The following is a 24,200-nucleotide window of genomic DNA, read 5'->3' as shown; positions in this document are numbered from 1 at the left end:
ACGCCCCGAAGTGACTAACGGTTTCTAGTCAAATGTGACATAAATATTGCAAAAAACAGAATCGAGAGAATATCTTTATAATGCCACGTGGTATACCGGTACGCGTACATATACCTGTAACAGATTGTTTACTGATGTTCACTAATCGTTTCTAATTTGTATCTTTGATTTAAAGAAGGTATTTTGGAAAAGAGTGCTATAGGTGCATACTCCAATGACCAAAGTATATATATTTCGTATTTGGCAGACCTAGCTTTAACGGTAAAGCTCAAATGAGAGTGATTACTTAAAATGAATCAATATGCGATCAAAACGCAGCGGCCACTTAAAAGCGATCGTGTCGGATAAAATTAACGCGACTAATTAAGTGTACGCATGTGACGCACATTCTCATGTCACAACACAGAGTGGCGCCGATGCGGCAAATACTCTGGAGCAGTTATCTCAGTATCGCATGGCTACGCCCGCTGTGACCGCCGTGTTTATTTTTAGACTCGCGTGTACATTCACTATTGCGATGAAATTTTACAGCAATCGCCGCGGCTCGCCGCCCGCTAGACCGATATCGACGCTCCGAATGACAGGCTACCGCTATTTCATAAATGTCTACTATTTTATGCGAAAATTCTCTCTTGCCCCGTGCGTGCAATAATAATTCTTTTGTTCCACGATTCATCTGCTCAATCTTGAGCAACTCCGAAAAAGCGTTAACGTTTTCTTTTGTCGATCTATCATACACAAAGACTATTATTAACACTTATTACTCCTATAATATGCTCAACATTAGCTCTTATTACAACTAGTTTTATTCGTTCCAAAAAATCTTATTCGGTAAACTTTTAAAAGTACATTAATTCTATATGTATTAATAAGTCTGACTCTCTCCAAGGAAAAATTGGCCTAGGCTATTTTACCTCCATTTACACGTCGCGAAAGCTAATATCCCCGTTCGTCAAAATACCATTAGCCGCGTAGCGCGGTCTCCCTGTCAGACCGAGATTTAGCTTGACTTAGTGACTGATTAGCGACTGCTGCGAGCTGGCGGATGCGACAGGTGGTCGGGTGTAAAGGGTGCCTGAACCATGGCCGCTTTCTGATTGATGACTCGTAAATCAAACTTACATTTTACCTAAGATACTAGTATAAGACATTTTATGTGCACATTTACTTATCGGATTATGATTTTTAACATTATAAATATCTTTAATACAGTAAACGGAAAGCGTGTTCGGTCATTAACAAAATGTCAAATGTCGATTGTTCCTAGAGGTCCCACGCTCCGCACCCGCGGTCTAATATCACGAGGTCAAGTCTCAGCTCATGTATATTCACGGACGGCGCGGCGGTTCATCTGTAACGGTCCTACGACCGGTTGTGTGGCTCATTGTTGCAAGTATCCGTCCATATGGTTAAGACGAGACACGAGAAGCGAATATTGCCGGTGGCGCCTCTTGCACTGTTTCACTCAACTTAGTATTTTTTTTATAAAAATAGTCAGACGTACGCTAATAGAGCTGATTAACCGGTTCTGTCACTTTTAGTTTTACCCAGGTTGTTTATTTTCTGAATTTCTTCTCAATTATGTTACGTTATCTTGAATCCGTGTCAAGGGCTTCTTTTCAAATTAACATTTCCGATATAAAATTGCTTATTTATCTTAAATTTCCGTTTAACATTTATGATATTATTAATTAATTTTTCCTTAATATGATATAATAATAATATGTCATATTTAAAAACAAACGTGTTCGCTGCTTGTTATAGTCATAAAATTATTTTAATCTTTTAGCAAATTTACATCATTTCCAATTTTATTCCGAGGCAGCGGGTTATTAAGATTATAATGGCCGGGTCGGTTGTTAAACGCCGGTAGATATTTATATTATAATTAGGTGCCAGCGACAGTCGTCCGTGAGGGTGCATGCGTAATACGAGACTATAGTTTTTTCTTCTCGCCACGAAACATTGTGACATTCATTTAACAAAAATAATATTGCGAGAGAAATAAATAAACTGCAGTCTTGTGTAGATCACAATTAGATATAGTATGGAAATTAAGCTAAACATAATTATTTTCTTTTTTTTTTTTTGTACAAACGTTTTATATGATGACATCGTATTATAATAATAAGCTCGAAAAAGGTTTAATTGGGCTGAATCAATATTAACAGCAAACGGTAGCAAATTAACAGTAACACTATTTGCTTTTCAATGACATCACGATAACGCCACCTACTTTTTGTGCATTTAATCTTGGCGAGCAGTAAAATAAAGATGGCGCAGTAATGCATTTTACATTTTGAAGGATCATTAAATTGCGCATTACACGGCCCGGGCCCGTCGAGAGGCAATTAAAAAAGAACTGTTAAGACGGTGCTCGTAAACTGGAGTTGTGTTCTCAACTGATTAAAAACAGCTTTAATCTTAGTGTGCATTTAGTTTTGATCGCAATCATTTTCGTCGAACTAAGTTTGAAACAGTGTTTATTCCATAAATATTGTAATTTCTAGTCTCGACGGAAAACGGAGAGCCCTATCGTTAGATTCTAAGCAAATTTGTGCCTTTGGTTAAACTGTCAAGATGTATAAATTAACACGTAAACTCCATTGGCTTTCTCTTAAACGTCAATTAACATTAAATTCTAGGAAACATGAAAATTAGGAGTAACTTCTGTTTGTCTCGTCGTTTCTGAATAATCCATTACTTGATAGCATCAATTATGAATCCCGTAATGCAGTGTATACGATTAATGGAAACATTTAATATTAATATATTACCTACAATTATTTGATACAAGGAAAATTAAAAAAATTAAACACATTTTCTGACAAATGCACAAGGAAAATGACAAGATATTATTTATTATATATAGCACATAGGCTATTTGCTTGTGGTGATGAAAGTTTTCAAAGAATAAATGTGAGTAATACTTGCAAGTCGCTATCAATATGAATTGCTACCACCCTGTCGTACTCACGTACAGATAAAACGGTCACTTGTCCACTATAGGAGAAATTGAATAACAAGCCATAAACTCGTTCCAGTATAAATGAAATTCAATATTTGCCGTGGACATCCAATAACGACAGGTCGGTATCATAGGTTACGTGGCGTTTAGCGACGCGAACACTATGATCACTCGGTGGCACGTTCTCGTTGTAATTAATTCTAGATAATTACAATATGATTTGATAGTACAGACCTGGTTCCGATGAGAAGCACATCGATTCGCAACATAGTAAGTATAGGAAATGTTACAGATAAACAAAAGAAATACGTGCCGGATTCAATATTCAGTTAAATAAATATAGTAGTTATTCACAGTCTGTCATTACGTTGAAATGTTTAAGTTTTTCGTTTTACAAATATACACATGGTTTAGGTATTTCATTTCATATATTTTATGGGTACGCATACTTCAGAATGATGATTACTCATTGATCAAATTAATCCGCCACAACCCTTTTTGTAATAATCAATTTATTGCTTTACAATAAACAGATTGTTTTAACAGCCAAATATATATTAAAATAACCTAGTTTCTAAAGCACTACAAAATATTTCCCATTTTGCTTACTGTTCTCCTTTTTGGTATGGCAAAAATATATTATATCAGTTAAGAAAAATTTGAAAAGTATTAATTTATAATTCTAGGTGACAAACACTTACGTACATATGTATATATATATTTTCAAGTAAGGAGTAATTTGTATCTCAGTTGCCGGATACTTATAAGGAATATTTTAGTTTAAACATTGGTAATGAATTCACGAACATACAACGTCTAAGCAGCGTAATAAATTTTTATTGTTTTTGTTTTTCAAATTCATACCTATAATTTTAAAGTTAATATGTGTTTATTAGTCTTTATGTTTACCTGCGTTTAATATTATTTTCATTCACGATGACATAAGCATTGTAATTAGGATTAGTAATTATTACTATATGTCCGTGAATCAATGTAATTCGCTATCATGAGGACAAAACATATGAAATATTCTCTGTTTAATATATTTTTTATAAATTTATTAACGATCATCCTTATCTTCGGATCGGAATGGATCTTATAGAAATACTAAATCTGTAATAGCGTATGACCCGTCAAATCTATACATGTGCCAATATTAGTGCAGTTATTTAATGTTAATTATAATCATAGTCTTAGAACAGCTGGCAGAGACTTACTCTTCACGCGAGCTTACGAGAGGCTAACTTAGTTCGGGAACTAACGAAGTGGCTGCATTAATTACTCAAATTAGAACAAGGTTGGTTTCAATATCGGCCGCTTACACCAAATATTTTATGAAACGGCGTTCGAAATTTAGAGCTGAAATATTGTTTAATTCATCAACAAATTTCGTGTAACGTAAAATATGCCTTTACTCTATATCCCCATGTAGTGCTAAAGAGTGGCAAAATTGTTTGGGTCGTTAACTCAAAAATGCCTATGTGATCTAATGCTTTAATTAAATTCCTAGATTTAATTACGAGATCTCTTGTTAATGGTCCGTTAATTTTCGAGCTATGTGCCGTATGTTTAATATTATAATAATTTATTTTATAATGCATTCATCTATATTTATAAAAATAATACAAGACTGTCGGACTTATTAAAGAACACACAATTCATTCCGCCGGGTGTAGATTCTTGTAGATTCCCGTAATGTTGGTTTGAGTGACGTAGGCAGTCGCTGGCGTCTTGTCGGTGACGTGATTTCGACGCCTCTAGTCTTCGTCGAAACCTATGTAGCTTTCATATATAGTTATTCACGATATGATGATAATGTTATGTATATTTGGAAGCCCTAGGTGGATTAATATTACTTGATTTCTGCATCGAAACTCCGAGGATTCCAGCTAGTCTGTACGAGGAATATTTTTATAAAATATTTAATGGCGGAAATGCTTAAGATTCGTTGAAACTAATATAATAAGTTTCCTGGCATCATATTTATGTCTGACCTCACGTCTTAAACCATATTATCGATTTTTATGACATTGGCAAGGTTGAACTCATCATTTTTAATCAAATCGAATGTTTATCAAATCTATGTTTGCGACTCAAATAAATTTTGAAACACAAATCGTGAAAACTTTTATAGAAGTTTTCTAATAAATACCTTTTTGCTTGCTTCCTTTTTAATCTAAAAAATACCTTTTTGCTGATTCATAAAACTCAACTCTTTCAAGAGTTTAACTTCATATTCAGTAATAAGTTTATAGATATCTGGGTTATCTCCAACCGAACTAATGTAGCTTAATGATTTATCACTATCTCTGACAAATTAACCAATTTCTATTAATTAATGAGTCGAGATAGCCGTGTGGATAGCCTCGTGGATCTAAACCACCAGATGAGAACCGGAGATTGAGACCAAAAATCCGGACAAAGATCGCTGACTTTTTACATATGCGTTCATAATTATTAATATCGAGCTCTGGTCGGTTCGGGGTTGGTAAACGCCGTGCGGAGAACTGCATGTACAGATGGAGCAGCGTAAAAGAATAAGCATGAATTTTCGTTAAACAGAAAAAGAGGCCTGTGCCTTCCGGCGGGACATTTATAGGCCGATACTGTACTGCATATATTTTAATACACACATGAATCACGTCATTCTAGAAACGCACTACTATGAAACGAAATGCAAAAAAATTTATTACAATATGTCAATAAATAAGTTCAGATTTTCAAGAATGTTTAATTTCAAACGTTTCTATTCCACATATGGGTGATGTAGATATTCAAGGTGTTTATATCCAAGCTGACATATGAATGTTGCAACATTGAATTCATGTGCGAATTACGAAATATCACCTGCGGTTATGATAGTGTCGCTCTGAACATATTTAGAAACCTGCGCAAGTCGGTTCGGTGCAGTGTTATTTAATACACGACCTATTTGTGGTCAAGCATGCTAGACGCTCCAACCACCTCACTGGCTAGTAATCCTAAACCTGTTTTAAGGTTACTTTACATTGCAAATTTAATCTGATGCACTCATTCGCATGATACGCTCATGTCTCTATCGATATACAGTACGAAAAGGTAGAATGACGTGACTTCGCGGTTCAACATTTAGTGAACAATAAGTAACGTGCCGTATACTCGTATAAGAGCACATAAAGTTTGAGCGAACGTTCTGTTCAACGATCGTAATTTCTGTTGATACATATTTTTATACGAACATTACGGTATTAATTAAACAGACTCGCACCAAAAAATGTATTTATTGTTTGTCTGTAAAACAGTTTCTTCGGCTTAATTGTCTATTTTAATTTATGATCATAAATTTAATCGTTCTGCTCGTCATGGTTACCGCTTTCGCTTATATATTATTTTCATAATGAAACCATATCCAGTACTCGAGCCACATTCAAAGACTGCTCGAATTAACTTAGGCTCCTTTGTAATTATGTTTATGTTTTAATGAGTTTACCGATCTTCGGCCGTAAAGCGCTTCTGTACAAAACAACGATAATGTTGAACAGTTTATTTGTTTCATTTTGCCTTATATCCCGTTACGTCTTTAAATTTTTCTCTAATATACTGTAATTATATCTCCACGCAAAATAGATACCAAAATACTGTGCTTATGATATGTTTCTAAAATAAGCTCAGGATTATTCTTTAGCTAAAGAAGTTATGGCTAACAATGATGTTTAAAATAACGTCAACGTTGAAAATTAAATTACTAGTTCATATCCAAGCTTCCCTACTAACGAGGACTCGTGCGACGATCATAATAAGTAGGTCAAGTAACCCTTTGGTGTGTAGAGGAGTGAGCAATCACACGCGCCACCCGCCTAATTGAAGTCCAATGTCGCGCAGCCCGCCCACGGTGATTGATACCGCCCGGCCGCCTGGCTGCCAGCCCGTGCGGCTTCTAATAACTGCCACTGTACAGACGTACGTGGCGTCTGTACTGTGTCCTGTCAAATGACTACATATATAGCCATACAACCCTATCGCATTAATCTCTATTTGATAATGTACAAGTTATTTGCGAGGACGAATACTTTATAATTATATGCATCCAAATACAGGGGCACCTGCAAAAATCTACCCGCAAAAACGTAGACATAAAAGCAATAGTAGAGCAGGCGTCTAATTAGTTGCGCCATCGCCATCAATATCCATTAACGGCGCCACACGCGACGCTGACCGGCCGCGTCGCGCCGCCGCCGCCGCCTCGCCGACTGGCCGCCGGTGCTTGTGACGATTACCGACACTCTATCACGATGCGATAGAGATTTGCACTTTCTGGAATAAATAGGGGTTGTAATGTACGACTATTCTACTACAATACCATATTACTTTGTTTAACATTTAACAACTTCGTTTAAATTTCCTTTCAAATAATGCATTTATGACATACTCTTATGAATAGAAACGGGTATTATAGGCGCACAAACTGGTCATGCTTTTAATGAATACTGTTATTAAATATCAAATAGAGTAAGCGTGCATTGAGCCCGCGGGGTGATCAGATTTAATTCGAAACTTCTTCACCTCTCGGTCCTAAAGGGTTGCCCGTTGCCCTAATCTTTGAACTATGACTTGACCGTTAATACGCATATATAATTTGGTCTTCGATTATTTAAACTGTGGAATAGCATGCTACGAATAAATTAGTTTCATGTTAGGGAACAAAGCCGGTCTTAGATCCGAATAACGGTTTTAGAATAATAGTCTTTGTAAGAGTTAAAATAGTTCTATTTTAGATGTTACTTAATATTATTGTGTTATATTAAGGAAAGTAAGTTATTCAAAATCATTTGTTTTTTAATTTTGAATAAGACAAACGGGCCGGTATTTTTTTCTGAAAAATGCATAATAACCTAATTTAAAAAAATATATTTGATTCATAAACAGAAACTGTTTAAATAAATAATTTTTCGGTATTTTTTATAACAATTATATCGCTAGTCATTTTGTTTTATCTTTGACCATACCGTTTGATAATGCCTCGCGGCCACTCATAGTAAACGTGACCTCCAGATGTAAGTCGCTTATAAACCCCAGTTTCTACACTTCATTTACATAGCCAAGGAATCCTATGCACTTTGTATGCACTCGCATCTCACTTTATAATTCAAATGATTCACGCGATCCCGGGGTGGATTTGAGGAAATGTGAGAAATTGTAACGGAATTTTTAACGACTCGACGCTCTTTATCTTAGAAAATGTGTTAGCATTCGAATACATATTAATATCATCTGTTTATATTATTGAAAAACGTGCTGCAATGCTGGGTAGGTGCATTACACTTTTATAATAAAAAAATAAAGTCAAGAGTATTTAATTCAATTTTATTTCATTTAAATTATTTTTATTAGTACTGTTAAAATAAAGCTTTGTTATAAAAGGTACCGTTTATTTTCCATTTTCGGTTTTATCTATCAAACATAAATAAATTAATAAATCTTGTCTCGGAGTTCTTCGGAAACATTTTTCGAATATGCATGACCTATACAAAAACAAATGGTACCTATATAATTATTTAGCTCATTTCCATCTAGAAAGTATAATCTATAATAGTATTATGAACATCTCATTTATTCGAATTGATAGTTTATGCGTGAAACTAGGAAAAAGAAAAAAAAACGAAACTCATATATCTCTGGTGCCAAAAAATTTGGCTGAATCTTGTTCGCCTTTATATAATCAAAGATTTTGCCATTGCCGGTGATCAATAAAAGAGTACGTAATAATATTTCAAAAACTGTAACTTCAATTACTTAACACAGAAACATTTAATTGTTTAATTAATCTTTTAATAGAAATCACATATTACAAGTGACACTTTAGTACTTTCTGGTCAGTGTGTCGTTCGTCCATTGACTTTTCATATTGATGGCGTATGAAACCGTTTTCAGCGTCCACGTCTATAGGAAGGGGACGAAATCTGTCGTCTTGCTAAAATATATATATATATATAGATTTAAATTGATGTTTCTATTGCTCCATATTACTAACTGGCTGGTTAGTGTAATGGTTACCTAATAAAATTGTCCCGATATCCTGGGCTCAAATATCGAATCAGGCCAATGAAGTGTTACTCAAGTTTTTGCGTCAAGAATTCTCTGTAATAGCCTTAAGTGAAGAGGATAACACTTCCTACATTCCTATGCCTCAGAAATGACGTAAAATCATCGTTGTGCCTGAACTATTTCCATATTACATATGCAGTTGTGCCTGAACAGTATACTTTTGTATGCACACATATATGTGCACTATAATATGTCTTGAACAATTGGCTAGTCATCCGTAAGATTGGTCGCTGTAGCCGCTGGAGGATGGACACCATTATCATCATAAGCATCATGTTATCATAAACGAAATCGTATCAACGACCTGAGATTCCAAGGGCAGACTCGTTCGAAGCACGTGCGAGACATAAGATGAAGCACGATTGATTTGCTTCGTGCTAAGCGTAGCGACCTTGGCCGGTGTAATCAAACCAGATGACTCATATTACCTCATGGTAATTAACGCAAACTCCAATCATAACATCGCTGTAGATGAGGAATCGTATCACTGCAACGCAAACTAGCGTTGCTTAGATACAATAAGTATCGTCATTACATTTTACGATAAATGTATGTACATAGATGCTATATGAAGCTGTGTATACGATACGTACGTGATGATAATTAACTTATATTCCCGTTGTATAATATTTTACGATATTATATAAATTGCGGAATGTATGAGTATTTTAATTTTGATAACATATTAACTTTAATATGAAACAATAACTCTGTTAATTTCGTGGATGCGCGTAGGAGAGTTCACGCAAATGGTAACTTCCTATATTACGTCATTTTGTTATGATTCAGACAGTCTGTTTCATTAGCCGCAACTTCGTAGACTCACTTCGGTTTGAATTTGACTCTGACCTCGACACTCATTTGGAATTGCATGATACGACTCACCACTCTGTTTATTTATATAACCTACTGTTGTATAATTAATTGCATACTGTCGAATTTTAGATAGAAATTATTAAACGAATACGTTGCCAACTTCATACTCTATAGGGAATGTGATAACTGAACTCAATAGCTAAATACAGTGGTATATTACAGTAACTATTACAAAACGCTGATTACGGGGTAACGTGAACAGAAATCCGAGCTCGGGACAATATTACGATTACGTCATTCATAGAGTAAGTGCATTAATGTTGGCAGCGGTGGCGCCATCTTTGTGTACCTCGGCAGGGGCCTGTTTCTGATGTGAAAAGCAGTTTTCCGAGGAGTAAATAATAGAATGTCAGTCTGAGCTAACATAAAAAACTAATGTTTCTTTCCCATGTTATTTACCCTACGTAGATAAAACAAAATATGTTAACTAGGCAGTTTTAATGTAAGTTGCATAACATTTTTTTTTAAATATTATGTTTCTTTTTTTGTAAAAATGTATTAAAATTAATCTCTTTGTAGTACAATTACGCACATACTTCATAATGTTTGTCATTAAATTAACTTGGATTAAGGTGTTTTATTGTAAAATGTATTTTATTTAATACTAACTGTACCTGCGACTTTAACCGCGCAAAATTTATAAAAAATTACTTATAACACACAACCAACCCACCATTATATTACACAAGGGTTGAAATATTAAAGCAAAGTACCCTATGTCCTTCCCCGGGACTCAGACTATCTCCATACCAAGTTTCATTGAAATCGTTTCAGCAGTTTAATCGTGAAAAGGTAACAGAGTTACTTTCGCATTTATAATATTAGTATAGATTGGGAGTTTTATATATGTATAGTCCGTACGTCGGTTCGAAATTAACAAATACAAAGTTATTAGGAAATATTTTTGTGAGGTGCAAATTACATACGCAATTGCTGCAACGTGATACTTTAAGTAAGAGTTCCCACACGGCTAATGAAACTTTGCAAAGCCAACACGAGACCGCGCTTATTTAGAAACGACGATGTCGAGCAGATGACGCCCAAACAAATCTCAATATCTGGCGTATGGAATGAATATTTAGAGTGAGACAACACAACAAACGTTTCTCCTTACAGTTATAAGAACATCGAAAATAGATTGTGCGAATGGGGTTACACGCACCTGTTATTTAGCTTTCAGGCTGAAGGTACGAGGGGAGGCGGGGTTACAGCGCATTCATTAATAATGGCCCGCAAAGAGACGCTCTTATTTACGACCTGCGGCGACTTGGCCGAACCACATGCACGCGATCCTATGCGCCGCACCGGCGAGGCGTAGCTAATACCGAAAATTTAAACATTAACTCTAAAGTAACACGAGATAACTATAACATCACGACACATAAATTTATTAGGTTTCATATAATTTGTTTTCGTATTTATTTAATCTGTGAAATCATTGAACTAATTCGCTAATCACGTTTTACGTACCTTGTTCAGTTACTTATTTGGCTGCTACCATACAGGCTTTATAGCTGTCAAATTGACAAGCAATTGATTTGATACATTCGTTGTACGCATAAGGTAACGCCAATACAATAGGGTGGATGGGAAACTATAATATACTTGATCAGGCAAAACCATCTCTGTACATTGGTACGACAATAGTTTTGGATACACTAATATGCAATAGCAGAAAAAATAAACACGAGAAAACGTAACATTCGATATAAGAGTATCATGTTTTGGATGTACTGTTAACTTGCGCTATATCGATTTAATAAGAAGTAGATTTGCATACCATATAAGTATTTGAATCGCCAAAGATCTACTAGCACATGATGATTCGCAATTTATTTGTGTACACGATATTCTCTGTACCTAAATGATGATGTAATGAATTTATTATGACTCACAATTTTTTGCTAAACATCTAAATTGAGCGCTTGTTTTTATTATTATTATTATTACGTTCTAATATATTTGAAAGAGAGGTAAACAGCCTGTCTAAATCTATTCTTCAGCACGTCCTTTATACTGAGAGGAATCATCCACCCAACCGCGTTTTGAAATAGGAAGGGCCAATCATAAAGTGCTAGTTCATGATGTTACAACAGAAATGGATCAAATAAACATCGCATCGTACTAAATTCGTTCATAAACAGTAAGATTGTCGGACTAGCAGGCGAGATGAGGTAAGCGACCTTAAAAGCCACTTAGCATACAGTGCTCTTAGTGCCGCTTGCTGCGTCTCTTATTACTTTGATAATATTTCGGTTTATAACGTCAGTGTCGGCACAACACTTCGATACACCAGTGAAATATTTTGCCTCTTGCATATGTTACAATTAACAATACATGCAACTAATTCATATTGGTAGAGATATATCGTTTATTCACAATTGTATAAAAAGACACACAAACTTATATATATCTTATAAATTGTATATAATTATATATTTTCACCTTTTCACAGCGATTACTATCGTTGATAGAATTTAATGGCATTTAATAGTCAAGTCATTACTTGCAAGATTTTGAAATTAATAGATGGTATGAAATACAATTATTAAGAGCAAACCACGGCCGTTATGGGTTGTTAAATAACAACAGCAAATATCAGTATATGCCAATAGAAGTCTTTCATTTCCGTGCCCACATCACGGATCCGGAACTCAATTCTGTACGTGTATCATTCAAAGAAGAGCGAACGTTCAGTTCTGACCAAAGGTCGGAAATCAAATTCAATGATTCCACAATATTTTTCCAATTTCTTACATTTTCTATATAAAACATGACCTTGACGATAATTTCTTACATTATAGAATAAACTTAGGATTTGTTAGATGCTCGAATTTCGTTCAGAATATTCACATAAACACATTCAATACCGCCAACGTGGTTAATCTACGTACAGTTTGAAATTCTAAGAGATAAGTGCCATTAAGCAACAAGGAATCAAATGAGGCGAGTTAATTAACGTTTATGCAGCGTCATCCAGCAGGTACGGACCCGCGGTTTCACCTGCGAGAGCGATTTCACCATTTTTAATTAAATGCGGGAATAATAAAATACTCAATTTTAAAGGGTTATTTTGTTCAACATTTGTACTAAGCTAGCATTGTTTATTGAATTATATTGCTTTATTGAATTATAGAGCTTATCTCTATTAAAAAAGTATGATTTGCGCATTTTACTTTAATAAATAATATTCGTATTTCAAAAAATTCAAGAGATACGAATCTATTATATTTTATTTTAATAGTCATAATGATCATAATGTCCATACGCAATACGTTTTTTTTTTGTTTTAGATCTTTTGAATTAAATGTAAATAATATTCTAGAAAATTGTATGAAATAAATCGCGAATTATGCCTTCATGCTCCTAACTCAAGTACGTCAATTACAGCGATGCGCTTCAAGGAAGCTAACCAATTTCTAAATTCTTCATACATTTAATTTAACTTAATTGGTATATGGCAGCGGTGGACCGAGAATTTTAGCCTCTTTGTTAAAAACGCAAATAGTAACATTATCATCTACTATTCGAAATATTGAATATATTTATATGGTCTATTCTTGTGACCGTATTTAAGTTTATTAAAGCATAAAATTAAGCAATCGTATGTCACACTTTTGCGTATGCTCAATCTTAATGAATGATACAGGAAACTCGGCGCGTGCGCAGTGAGTTGATGTGGAGATGAGATGCGTGGGTGCACCCCCGCGGGCTTATTTATTGTTCAACAATTGGCTATTTAATGTTCAGATTAGATGCGAGTTGCTCTAAATAATATAAATAGGTCGGATGTCATAATTAATCAATCTTAGACGGCATTTTTGTGTTACGTGAAGAAAGGCGTGAAATGTGGTGTGAGATTATTGCTTGCTGGCGAATGGTAAACGAATTATCAATGTGTGTTTAGTTATATTAATTGTAAGATTGTGTGAGTGCTGCGTTTGGCGTGGGACGGAGCAGTGCATTTTTTGCGGGCATAAGATGAACGGCAGGTCATTGAACTTCATCGTCTCGAGGACACCGAATTCGCCAACGAAGCGCATCTTCCTTAAATTACAATTAATTAAACATTGGCCAAAAATATAAACTGTTGCTAATTACTTCTTTTATTATATTAAATTAATAGAAGACAGTCCTGATTGTTTCCATTAATATCAAGTTGTGAATCATTAATGAAATAACACTAATTATGATATGAATTAAAATGCAAAATATGTTTTTCGTATATTTGGTTACTTTTAATGTTAATCATAACCGTTCTCTTGGATAGAGCGGAATTACACGATACTTAACTAAAATGGTTGCCAAATTATTTATCGCTGATTCAGATTCGTTTTATTCATATATAATCTAATATAGGTATGTAATAATATCAACTATTGGAACTATATCATCAATTAGTATAACATAAAATTAAATACTAAATACTCAGAATATCTGTGAACAATTTACCTGCATTTATAACATGATTTGCTTAAAAAGGTTACTAAACTCTTTATTTGTGCGACACAAAGCCACGTGGCACGTAAAATGTAATCTTATAGAATGTATTACGCTATTAAAATGTTTAAAAAATAAACGTTTCGAGACGAGACGGCCGCAAGAAGTGTATAAATGAGCCTTTAGAGTTTAGATGTCACGCTCGAAGGCGCGCGACGCAAAAACGAGCGCACGTCGTCATCGCATCGTGACTGCGGTGCGGCCTGCACTGTCTTGTTGCATACTCGACTACACGGCTAACAAATCATTCCCAATTTGTCTGAAATTCAGTGTGCAAATATAAAAGAATAATGCGGTCTGCTTGACTTTTACGTTGCAGATTCGAGATTGGAACCTCTAGTCGATACGGTTTACCTTATGTAATGCCCTCCCCGATTCTGTCCGATTTCATAATGTCTTCGTTTTCTATTCTGTCTGTGCTGTCTCTCCCATATTCTTATGTGCTTACTGCACTTTACTTTGATGTTAGAATGTAACGGCTATTGTCAGTTAGCATTTACCGCACATAAAAAAGGACATACAATTTCTACATAAAATCTTATGACTTATATTTTGTACCATTAATTTAGCGTCTCTCGATGAGCCATTCAATAACGATGCTTGTACTGCAGGCTATCTCGACAATCTCGCGACACTAACATAGTTTAAATCAATATAATTTGAGGTATGAATTTCTATATTATGGTACTACCAATCTCATGGAATTGTTCCCATTCGTATCCAGCGCGATATTGTGGACGGTTTGCGTGTCCTCGGGCAGGTCACGCGCAGTACGCAAACTTGTTCCAGCGCACTTTCACCGTACTTCGCCAGCGCCAATCTTGCGCACTCGCTTACACATCTGAATAATGTCCTATTCTCGCATGCGCCATTTTATACTTTTTGTTATAATCCTTACGATTACTTATTAAAATGTATTGTTATTCTGTAACAACTTCGCAAATTTGTTTTTATCTTTTTTGACTGATATTTTTACTAGATAAGTTTTCTAATTAGTTAAAAAAAATGTTTTATTACATATTCAATGATGCCTCAGTTGTTGATTGTTTCTTTTTTAAAGTTATTTAGATAATAGTAAGTCATCAAATAAAACACATTGACCGGCTAAAACTCTACACAATCAACGGGGCGGGCGGAAGTGTGGCAGTGGCGAAAAGCTCGCAACTGCATGAGGAGAAAGGAAGCGGCGCGCCGTGCGGCGTGATAAGGCAGCCGGCTGGCGTCGCGCGTCGGGGTATGGGAGGGGGGGGAGCGGCGCAGCCAAGGGGTCCGGTGCGGGGTGAGGGGTGCGCGCGCAGCGACGCCCCGCGCCGCGCCACTCGCCTCCCGTCAGTCGCCTGCCGACTCCGCTTGTGCTTGTGTGACTCGCGCCGCTCTGTGCACCGCACTCGTGCTCCGAACACGACGCGTGCCGCCCTACCGTGGCCGCGAACGCGACCTCTACGCTACCGGCGAATCGTTTTTCCTAACTTACGTGCGACTTGCTATGATTTGACTTTTGGACATTTACGCTCCCTTACCCGGCTTGTTTACCCCTCATCATGTAAGTGTTACCCCTCATTATATTAGAAACGTTCGTAATTCTTAAATTCGTAATTCTTAAATTCGTAACTCGCGTTAAAGTGAGCATCGTGAAAGTTTGTGAATAAAACTAGTGTTTATATGGTATCCTACACTATTATCGTGTTCTTGTATAGCTAGTGATCTCATAATTTGTGACATCGGAATTCTATTGATGGCGATTTCCGAAATTCGACGGAAAATTAGCAATAATAGCGATCAGTGCTCGAGTGGTATGCGTTAGTTCAACGGTCGCTCAGAAGTTGTCTGCGTCCCCGCATGAGAGCTTTCGCATTGGGTAACTGGACCCACTCAGTGCATTGACGAAAGCGCTGCTAGCGCTTTTGCACGAACTCCCAAAGTTAAAGAGCTTCTCTCGTATTACTTACTTTAATAAGCAACTAATACAAAGTAAAATACGGCATAACCCACCGAATGAAATTGCCCTTCACACACGAACATGAATTACGTCATTCGGAAACAATATTTTCGTAGTTTTATTATAGTTGCTAAGTAAGTGTCCGATACTGGTATGTATATTTGTTGAATTTATTAAAATTATCCATTAACTCATTTTTAAAAGTCATGTATAAATCGTTATAAAAAACTTATGTTAAAGATCTAAAGAACTAAAAGACGTTTAAAGTTTATTTTATGGTCATAATTCGAAATGAATAATTTAATATATTATTTAATAATAAAAAATCTTAATGTCTTATCTTTAAAAAATGTTAAATTTATGAAAACCTCCTAAAATCTTACTAATGTAAAGATAGCCGTTATCGAATCTGATAATTTAGAGATAAATCTCCACCATATTCAGAGATATGTATCTTATATAAAGTTTTGTAGTGACAGATTTTAGCGATATTTTTTGCAATCACAGTTCGATTTTTATTCCATTTGCGTACTAATGAAATAATCATAATTGTAATTGTAATACATAACCTTTTACATTTCCGAAAATATTATAAGTAAGACCTAAATTTAATGCAAGTCTTACAAAATTGTATAAGATTACAATTGTGATAAAAACTCGTTTGATATTCAGTATTTCCATGTAAAATAAAAAAACATTTAGTAATTTCAAAAATGGAACGGATTAACAAATTAAATGACACAGATTGTGCATGTGTTAATTTTCAAAATTGTCGGTATATTGGATCAGCTAAACTCCACAATGGTCTGTTTGCACCGTTTCATCTACGAGGGTAACAGCTGGCTCCGCTACCTGCTCACAACAATGAAACCTCTGTCAATAGAGCTCGCTCTACTACAATATTTTTGTTTTATTTTATTATTTTAAATTCTAAAACCGCAAAAAAGCACGAGAGGCTATGAAACTCTTTTATATTCAAGCTTTTACAGAATAGTTCTTCAAATAAAACACTATTTGATGTTACGAAAATGTTTAGCCCGTGTATAATAAAAGTGTCATCGCCGACGTAGAGTTTCCTTATAATACTTCAAATTAGCAAGTAATTGTTTTATAAAAATATACTAAAATTCAAGTGGACACTTATAGTTGTTATCCTAAAGATTTTTTATCTTATCTTTGTAGAAAATAAACGGACGTGAGACACGAATCCAAGCTGCAGATTACTCGACTAAATTAATCACTGATAAGAAACTGTTACGCTAAAGATAACTTGCCCGTGTTCTAAAATGTCATTAAAAATAAAGACAAAGTATAAAATTCGCAAGGAAAATTTACTAATATATGTATATATGTAACAATATGTCCAATTAAATATCTAAAACCGTATCCGTGTGACATTACAAGATAGAAATATACGCATATTTGTAAATAAAGTGACTCGAGATAAACTTTGTACATATTTCTCTTGTTGAAGTATTTTTTGTATCGTTTTGGGTGCTATCAGTTTAATGTAATGCTATACGAGGGCTCCCAACTTCTCAAGCAGTCGTCGCACCATGTTCGATAAGGCGTGCACATTAACGACCGTGCTGCAGCGATAGCGCCGGAATCGTGTAATTTGCGCCTCGTAAATTTTAAACCGTCGCAAATTTTTCGCCTCTCTTGCTAATTACTAGTCTGCTAGCGTCCCCTGAGGCTGCTTAATGTGCTTCGTACATGTCCCGAATGCGAGAGCAGTACTGGTTGCAATCTGCTCCGCACAGGTAACAATGGCCTTTGTTTTGACTGCCGGAACTGACCTACGTGCTCGACTAAAATTTGGTTTGCTTTGCACAGTATTTGCATCAATTTGTTCGGTCTATGTAAGTCATATTTTAATCAGCCTTTCTCACTTTTAGAAGAGACAATTGTTATGAAAAGAATATGAAATAAAGTAATTAATCATAATCTCATCGTCTCCAATTTACTAGTTTCATTTTATAAAAATTGCTTACGACTTAGTGAAATTATTATTTTAAAGAGATCTTTAAGCTTATGAGTCAGCAAACACGCGTGGCCAACGAATGTAGAGCCGTGCGCAGAATAACCAATGACGATAAACTTCGTCGACGACATCTTATGAATCTAGACTTAATTCTCCTCCCCGATGTTTCTATTGCACTAAATTATATTCAATACTGATCTAAGTTATACGAATTTTCGAAAACAAAAATGTGACTGCATTATTTTTATGAAGGCAGTTAAAACTTTAATCAGTCAACAAATTATGCACGAATACGTGTATATTGTCCAAGGAGTATTGCACACATTGCACTGTTCTTCTCTTAAAACTATTTGCAAAATATTGTATTTGTGAACTGAAATTCTGACTTCATCTGAAAAAGACTTCTTTTTCATCATAATTTCGTTTCGTCTCATTCAAAACATACTTTCGTAAAAATATTGATTGTTATAATAGCTATGAATTGGATTGAAATGCTAAATAAAATCAATATAATTGTTGATTGTTCACGTAGCACAGAGGTCAATTGGCAGTCAACACATCTAATAAAAAACAGATGAACTACTTTACATAGAACGTAAACATTAACAAAAAACGTGAAAGGTAAAACGGAATAATAATATACAACACAACGTCTAAAATAAATGATATGAAAGTATAATTAATCAATTTGATTTAATAGCTTAAATTTCGAATTTCTTTAAAAAGAGTCTCTATTTAACTCCGCATAAACAAACATTAAGCTTGTGAAACTATGTAGTTGCGCATTGCAACCTTTTCATAATGGACAAGTCTTATTTGAGTTCGAACTGGTAATAGCTTGTAATAGTGAAAATAAAATGATTTATTGTAATAATGATTATTTGGAGCGTGTCACGTCTGAAATGAAGCGTGTCGAAGGCGACCGTATTGATAGTTTTTGCGCGGCCGGCGCGGGCGTCTGCGGCCGGCGCGGGCGCGGCGGAGCGCGACACCACAGCCCAAGGTCATCTCCCGCTCTTGCCTACTTCGTTTTCCGCTTTGTTATTTGATGGCCTCGTCACCGAAACACTTTTTATCTCCTGGACTATTTGTTGTCCCATTTAATTTCTGGTCTCTGCCGATACTAAGTACAAGCTTGAACAGCCACAACAAAGAGGACCAACGTTAACCAATTTAGTTTTTGTGCACAGAAAATAAACTATTTTATAATCGATTGTGTTACGGTTTACGACGTAAATGAGATTTTAAATTTAATACTTCCTTGTAGCTATAGTAAGTCATGTAAACGTGATTCTCTTTTGTACAAAAAAACAATTGCATGCCCCAATGATATATTGTATTTTTATTATTAAAGATGCCGGAATAAAAGCAATGCTATGGCGTCAAAATGTAATATAACTTATTTCAGTACTAATTCTACATTTAAAATTTGTTAAGAAATTATTTGTTACTCAATTTTTCATTATTTTAATGAGTTCTACTAAAATCGTTGGCTTTATCTGTATTTGGAACATTTCAAATTCTTCTGAAAATCATCATTTTCCTGGCAACTTAAGACTAATTAAAAAACTTATCACCAAATCGTATTGATGAAACTAAAGTTCAAATTATCCTGTGACGGAAACACAGATTTAGATTAAAAAAATAATAATGGTAATACAATATTATATAGCGGCTAATCCTATGGGAAATTCCGATTAACAAAATAATTTACTAGAAAAAAAAATACAAACTTAATGAAAATGTGACAATTTTATTACATGTAGTGTATTCTAACCAAACACTAAAGTAAGAAAACCTTACTTTTTAATTCGAATATAGACTTGTATAAATGTATTAATTTCTAACATAAAAACGTAATATTAGTCAGTAGATAAATTGAATAAGTGGGACAATCATAATCAACGTCGATACAAATGTCACGTTATAAAGTTCAATCGTGTGTGGGCAACGGCAGCGAGGGAAAGGTGCGGTTGAATGTGGTAATATACTAGGCATTCATTTACCAGCATAGTTATATGTTTTGTAATAGCCTTAAGAAAAATTCTAACAATTACTTTTAGATATTGGTGTTGCTAAACAACTTGATTAGTCTATGCTCGCTCTTTGTATTCCGATTGTCTTGATAGCTCAGCGGTGAGAGCGCCCACTGATATGGTGGGAGACCCAGGTTCGATTCCCGGTCAAGACCAAGGATGCGAAGCGGCGACATGACGAATCAATTTAATGTTATTGCATTTAACCGCATTATCCGCAACCCTAAAATCATAGTGAAAATTTTCTGTATTGCAATTTGATCGAATCGACGATCACAAAGGCCCAGCCCAACTGTTTTTCTCCCCCCTTCGCACCACCCTCGCACCCGACCGCTTTCACGAGATTCTTATTTAGATTCGCTTCCGTCTGATTGCTCTTGGTAATCTTTTCACTGGGTTATTGAATGTCTTCCCCGTGCGTGTCGAGCATCTAAGAAACCCAGCCAGCGGCGCCTTAGCCGTGAAAGGAATCAGACGATATCCTTTGACGCCACCATTCCCAGTTGCTTGTTTAATGTTCGAAATAAAACGATGTCCATTTGCTTTGAGTTTTACTTATACGTGTGCTCGATACGAATACATTTCCGATCCGATTCGTTTCTTTCTTCACAAATGCCAGCGCAATGCGCTTATAATACAAGATGCCGAATGAGAGACGCCAACTTACAAAGCTTAATACTACACGGGACGCTCGCGTTTAATTTAATGTATATTTATTTATCGGAATTAAATTTTACTGATTCACTAACTAACTAGTTATAACGTTCTAACTTATTGGAGAGATTAACTTTCTATGGAATGATGTCTACATTGAAACATTATAATTGCTGTTGACTAAATTTATATTATGGAGATTATTCTTAAGAAATTAAATGAAACTAAAAATTCGAAAATAATGTTTTGTTATAAATATGCAACAATATGACATTTTGAGACTTGACATAAGTGCGCGTATTAATATCTAAATTTACATATATTTGGTATGACATCACTGTACTACAAACACGACTAGCATTTTAATTGACTTGTTCAATAAGAAGGCGTGCTCGCCGTCATAATAATGCTACTACCTATATCCAACATAAAATTTGAAGATTGTGCACGGTGAAGAGCGCGACGATGCGTTGCCGCACACTGAGCTATTTTCAACTGGGTTATGCTTTAAATAGCGCATTACGATAGGATTTGGTTTCACGAGTTTTTCCCTGTTACCGGCCCCAGACGGCTACGTTCCTCTTCACGGCGCCCACACAGAGAATGTTTCCACCTCTAACACTCATTGGTCTGTTCGCTCGTCTCGTGCGTTTCATAATTTTTCTCGCAATAGCCCCAGCCCCGATTTTTAGTATCCAGAAGATATTTTATGTGACTATTAATTTTTGGCTGCAAGTAATGATGCCGCCAGTATTTACGTCCGCGTCTGGCTGGTGTTATTATTGGTACGACACCTGTTTAAGTCGCGCACATCGTGTTCCCGTAAATACACATCATCCACCACTGTCCATCACATAAAACAATCAGTGTTTTCATAACCATCATATATTTCTATAATTAACTATTGCCACAAAGGAAACATTACAATATATTCAACTAAGTTAGTATCTCTATTATACCACATCTAGGTAATCATCAGTGCTCCTTAATATATAGGTAATTGGCGATTGTAGACATTATTAACACTTCGGTGATAAAATGATTATACCTTAATAAATCTAACAATATATTAAAATTGTATATGATATATTGTCTATTTATGTTTAAGAAAATAAAATAAGCATCAAAATAAAAGTCACTATTTGGTTATTTCGTTCTCATAAATAAAAATGTTTTAAGTGTTTTTCGAAATTAACTAAACAAAATTTTCAATCATTTCCCCTTTTTTAAATTATGTTATTCGAGGTATTATCTTCATAGGCAACATCTGATAACAGAAAACAATTAACCAAATTGAGTAAGTTCTTTTTATTATTTAAATGATGTCATTGCCAACTAACATGATCTGACGGAGCTAGATGTCGTGATGATTGCCTCGAATAATACCAATGACACGAGCAAGAATATTGACATGTATAGCGCAGGCCTGGGAACGGCCGCCGCGCATGCTTTCTAACCCGGTAGCCGCTTGTGCTTGGCTCCGGGGCTGACCGCCCGGAGAATAACCATTGTGTTTTGTTGTTCGCAGAGTTGAGCCCCGCACCGCACCGGCTTGTTCGCTGACCGCCGAGCCGCTAATCTCGCTTTTTTCGCGCCCTACCGTCGCCAGCCCCGACCCACACCGGCCGCCGCCGTCATGCTCGCAAATCAAGCACCGCTCGCCCTCTACTAAAATCAACCGTCAACATCGATACGAACGCGTGTGATAATAATATTTTAATACTTGCCTAAATAAGCTTGCAACGTCGGTGTCTTTAATTCTAACATAATTCTAAGATTAATATTTAGTAATTAATATTCGTTTAACCTCGGAATATCGTCGTGGTGTTCCGTGTTCCTTCGCGTGTGTAGTAGTGTTTGTAGTGAAGGGTGCGCCAGCGCCGAAGTGACACAGAATCAACTCGCCGAGCGAAAGTGAGAAGTGCATGCTCGGAGCGCGCGGGCGCGCTCGCTCCCCTCTGCATATGCGCCGCACTCGCTCTAAGTAATTGTGCGCGCTACTCCTACTCCCCCCAACACAGTGGCAACGATGGCAACCATGGTGAACATGAATAGCCTCCTGAATGGAAAAGACTCTCGTTGGCTGCAACTCGAAGTGTGCCGCGAGTTCCAACGTAATAAGTGCTCGCGACCCGACACCGAGTGCAAGTTCGCACATCCTCCGGCAACCGTCGAAGTACAGAATGGAAGGGTCACCGCCTGCTACGATAGTATCAAGGTAAGTTTATTTTTTACAGAATTTAATGTGTCCGGCAAACAAAGATACGGAAGACTAATATCACATTGTAACTTTGCAACTATGCCATTTTTCATACAATTTTATTGACGTAATTGTTTCCCTATTATACTCATTTGCATGTTTAAAGAAAAGATTCGTAATCTAACCAATATTAAATATTGTGTTTTCTTATAATTTTCTATATATTTTTCCTCGGATCTTTTCTCATAATAAGATAATAAGTAAGATAGTTTAATGGAACATAGCTTTGATTGCAAAAATAACCTTTTTGAAAAAGAAAAGAATAATGACACACTTTTTTTTATGTAAATTAACACAAAGGAATAAGAAAATCCAAATTATATTAAACGGTCACACTAAAGCTACATATAGCCAAGAAGACAATCCAGAAAACATAATAACGTAGTATGAAAATATAGTCTAATATTTTCAAACAACATTTTAAACGAATTTGTATATGAATTTGTATTGAAGTAGAATATCTTACAAGATGAAATTGCAGTGAATTATTTTAAATAAACTTTAAATTTATAACTAACTTACTATTTACTTTTTTTTATGTTTCTAAAATATAATATACCTTTTGTTTTTACCTAATTAAAAGAATACGAAGCGTTTGTTTTTACATACTATAAAATTAATATTTTTTCATTGTTAAAACTACTGAACGTCGTCGTCGTCTTCGTCGAAGAATCGTCTATCGATGGTAGTGGCCTATTAAATTTATGAAACCCGTTAATCTTCCCCCCCCCCCCTTTCAGTTATTTATTAATGTCCAGCGAAGCGTGTGCTACCGGCTAGTGTTATATATATTTTCTAACAATCATTACATGTTGGAAACTAAAATTAAAAGGATGATACCCGTAAACAGTTACATTTATATAAAAGTATACCGATTACCTATAAAAAATAGTATAATG

At 35.5% G+C, this 24,200-nt stretch overlaps 1 protein-coding gene across 10 annotated transcripts in view; it reads left to right on the top strand.

The window, feature by feature from the left end:
* Mbl (muscleblind) overlaps positions 1-24,200 on the top strand; it is a 245,168-nt gene that overhangs the window by 171,001 nt on the left and 49,967 nt on the right. For 6 of the 10 annotated variants that reach the window (XR_010309970.1, XR_010309969.1, XR_010309968.1 and 3 more), the window contains exons 1-2: positions 15,742-15,971; positions 22,570-23,259. Coding sequence is in view for 7 of the 10 variants with exons in the window: in XM_064220656.1 (XP_064076726.1) it covers positions 23,071-23,259 (189 nt within the window). In the remaining 3 variants the exon portion in view is untranslated. Of the gene's footprint in view, positions 1-15,740; positions 15,972-22,569; positions 23,260-24,200 lie in introns of those variants that run through there. The other 4 variants (XM_064220653.1, XM_026631667.2, XM_026631669.2 and 1 more) reach the window with 2 other exon arrangements.

The sequence above is a fragment of the Vanessa tameamea genome, chromosome 4 (genome assembly GCF_037043105.1).
Source record: "Vanessa tameamea isolate UH-Manoa-2023 chromosome 4, ilVanTame1 primary haplotype, whole genome shotgun sequence".
Lineage (NCBI taxonomy): Eukaryota > Metazoa > Arthropoda > Insecta > Lepidoptera > Nymphalidae > Vanessa > Vanessa tameamea.
Note: the sequence above shows the minus strand (reverse complement) of the source record. Positions and strands in the feature narration are given on the sequence as shown.